The sequence below is a fragment of the Mercenaria mercenaria genome, unplaced genomic scaffold (genome assembly GCF_021730395.1).
Source record: "Mercenaria mercenaria strain notata unplaced genomic scaffold, MADL_Memer_1 contig_3870, whole genome shotgun sequence".
NCBI classification, from domain to species: Eukaryota; Metazoa; Mollusca; class Bivalvia; order Venerida; family Veneridae; genus Mercenaria; species Mercenaria mercenaria.
Genome location: NW_026462052.1, coordinates 218 through 3,789, shown reverse-complemented (window position 1 = coordinate 3,789; position 3,572 = coordinate 218). Strand labels below are relative to the sequence as shown.

Sequence of the window (3,572 nt, the reverse complement as noted above, 5' to 3'; positions counted from 1 at the left end):
TTGCATGAAGAGTAGTTCATGGCGTTAAAAGTAGCTAGCATTTTTTTCCAACATTGTTGATGACTAGTGTGTCGTGTAGGAATCGAAATAACAAATTCCAAAGCGTGTGATTTATCGTAGAATAGCCCAAGTTTTTCTTTCTTATGCGAAATAATATATCACTCAGACCTATGTGGGACCGCAGAAGAAAATTTCTATAATCTATATTGCCAATTGTGATTTCTTGTATACCAACAACAATCCTCGATGAATGAGCCATAAAGAAACTTTCTTTTAAAACATTTGGTCTTTCAAAACAATGATATATTTACGATATCTAGAATGACATGACATAACATAGTTTCCAAAAATATATCAAATAGAGATATAGGAGAATATCATGTCCTTTACACTTCTCAATGGGTTACGGCATGCCTGAAGTGGTAAAATCTGTAAAAAAAATCCTTTGGAAGCAATGAAGCAATAAAGCAAAGAAAAATAATAAGAGACTCGATTTGACTGAGGCTGTTCATGAGAGGTAAAGAAATGTGCAAACACTCTCACACGCCCCCTAGCACCGACTTAAGCGGAACTCTAAATATATGTTGAATGGACTCCATAATCTCAAAAGACCAGAAAATATAACAACACTGAGTACGGGAATACTTTTTTCACACGACACTTAAAGATTAAAGTTGTGTTAGTTGTAAGAATCTGTAACAGATCTTTGGAAGCAAATAATGCAACCGTGAAGAATAATAGCAGACTCGATCTGATTGAGTCTGTTCATGAGAGGCAATGAAATGTGCAACAGCTCTCACGACTATGGTAATGTTACGCATTTAGTACTTCAATAACGTAATAAAAATATGTTGACCATCACGCATTCTTGCATTATATTTTTTTCAACAACACTTTCTAACACCACTTAGGGGTAAAAAATGAATTTTCTTATTGAACCAAAGGAAAGAATGAATTGTTTCACATCCATATAATAAACAACAAAGATGTCCTGTTTGGATTCTATTGATCTAATAAAGCTTGTTACAAATTGCAAAAAAAAAAAAAAAATAACTTTGCAAATGATTTTTTGAAAGCTTGGTAAAGAGTTTTGTTGTATTTTCTGCTAAATTTCAGATGGTAGCAAAGGAATAATGAAATGGGAACAGACCGTTTTCTCGCTATTTATAATAATTGGATGCACGTCTTTCTGATCACATTCACGGTAGATTTTACCCCGCATAAACATATGAAAATGCTGAACCTTTGAAACAGTATTAGAATTTGCAGTGAAGAAGAATATTTTTGCACATTTAGTAAAGATGATACGACTACATCTGCAACAAATTACGGAGACAACTTCTGCATATACGAGTACAAAACTAAACAAAAATGTTTTGTTTTTTTTTCATAACATTTTGTGTATAAAATATATATTCAAGGATAAAAACAAACAGCCTAATCTAATGATACGCACATTTCTCATTCTTCATTTAATACTTTTCAATTTTAAATCACTACTTGCAAGAATTTATCTTTATAAAGTTTTAGGCTGTCCTAGTAGTTTAAAGGTGGTCTATCACAATTGATCAACAGTTTATTACATTTTTCAGATTTCCTATATTCTGCTAGACGTTCATATAAGGAAAAAAACATTGCACAGAGTTAGATTACTATAGGAATTCATCTAGTTTCAATCTCTCTTGGTTGCGCAAACGAGATAGAAAAGGTGAAGTAATGACAATTCTATAAACTTGCATTTCTAATTATATTTGGCAAAATATATACTTTTCAATGCAAATCTTTGACACCTTTAATACAGTAGTGCTTATTTTCATATTATTCCTTAGGAAAAATATATTTATTTAATTCATACTTATGCTTAAATAACAGGAAAACCAGTGTTAGGAAATCAAATTTAAAAAAAAATACTTTCAGTATGAATCTGACGTGTATTGAGAAATCTGTGAACACAAATAAGTAATGAGCTAATTAAGTTTTGAACAAATCCATTACTTGACCCTAATTTGATTAACCACCTTTAATCAAAATTGATATTTCACGTACAAGTGCAACTTGCAAATGCAGCTCGGTTTAGCAGTAGTAAAAAACTGATGTCAAAGCTCGCCAGGTAATGTCTATCCTTATTTGCTCAAGAGTGTTAACACAAACAACCAGTTGATGATGATCAGTCGTCCATGGCCGGTTACTCTCCATCTACATTCACTGTGTAGCTCTTGAAGAAATCTTTGAGATAGGCAAATGTAGGCCTACTGTCTGCTACCTTGTTCCAACATTTCAACATGATTTCATAATAAGGGTCTGGACAAGGCACTGATCCTTCAATTGGTTTCTGCATTCGGAATCCTTTGTCTACACGATTCAGTGTCTCATGTCCATTCATACCTGAATACAGAAAAATTAGTAGAATTTATACAATATACATCAATGTGTTTTTATTGACAATTCTTGCTTGGAGGGGACTAATTTTCATGGATATATTGTTTTTATATCAATCCGGGAAATTAATCATACCTAACAAATAATACTTTAAATTTTGGTTATATTTCAAATACCCCAAAACTGTTCCTTCAAGGCAGTGGTTTAAGCCAAAACCAAATAAACTTTACATCAACAAAATTTCTTATAGTATATACTGAGAGTACCACTTTTCGAGTTTAATTTCTGACTTCCTTTATAAATAACAAACACATTAACTGCACTAGAAAAATACAATGAACATCACCTATATTATCCTTCAAAAAATAAACAAATTTTTGAAACAGGCATTTTGTATCTTCATGATTATAATGATGGTGCGACAAATATCACATTTAGTAACGAGAGCATTTACCAGGGTAGGGAACGTTTCCAAAAGTAATCAGTTCATACAACAACACACCATATGACCATACATCTGATTTTATGCTGAATTTTCTGTCAAATGCCGCCTCTGGTGCTGTCCATTTTGTAGGGAACTTTGTATCTATAAGACAAGCAAAAGCTCAAAGACCCCGAAATCAACCCCTACACCTTGATGCATACAATAACTGCGCAAGTGACAGAAATTATTTGGTCACTGTACACTGGACGTTTGAAGTACTGACCTCAAATAAATAATTATGAATCATATACCAGTCATAATATGCCCTTCGCATCAAATATGATCTTAGAATAAAGTATTCTTCAGTTATTTGGCAAAATAATTCAATTATTCGACCTACTGACCTCAAAACCAATAGAGGCCACCTGCTGGTCATGGTCAGCCTCCCTATTAAGTTTCGTGATCCTAGGCTTAAGCTTTCTTAAGTTATTGCCCGGAACGCTTTAACTATTCAGGGTCACTATGACCTTGACCTTTGTCCTACTAACCTCAATATCAATAAAGGTCACCTTCTGGTCATGATCAGCCTCCCTCTTAAGTTTTGTGATCCCTGCCTAATGCGTTTTCAAGTTACCGTCTTGAAACGGTTTAACTGTTCCGGATTACTGTGACCTTGAACTTTGACCTACCGACCTCAAAATCAATAACAGTTATTCGCTGGCCATGATCAATCTCCAAATTAACTTTCATGATATCCGACTATAACGTT

At 33.5% G+C, this 3,572-nt stretch overlaps 1 protein-coding gene across 1 annotated transcript; it reads right to left on the bottom strand.

The window, feature by feature from the left end:
- Nucleotides 1-1,147: 1,147 nt before the first annotated feature.
- Nucleotides 1,148-2,965, bottom strand: LOC128553471 (tyrosine-protein kinase SRK3-like; the record flags this gene model as incomplete). The annotated part of the gene is given in 2 exon segments (XM_053534627.1): nucleotides 1,148-2,385; nucleotides 2,834-2,965. Coding segments are annotated over 2 exon segments (332 nt in total), but the record flags the coding sequence as incomplete, so codon positions are not given.
- Nucleotides 2,966-3,572: the final 607 nt, after the last annotated feature.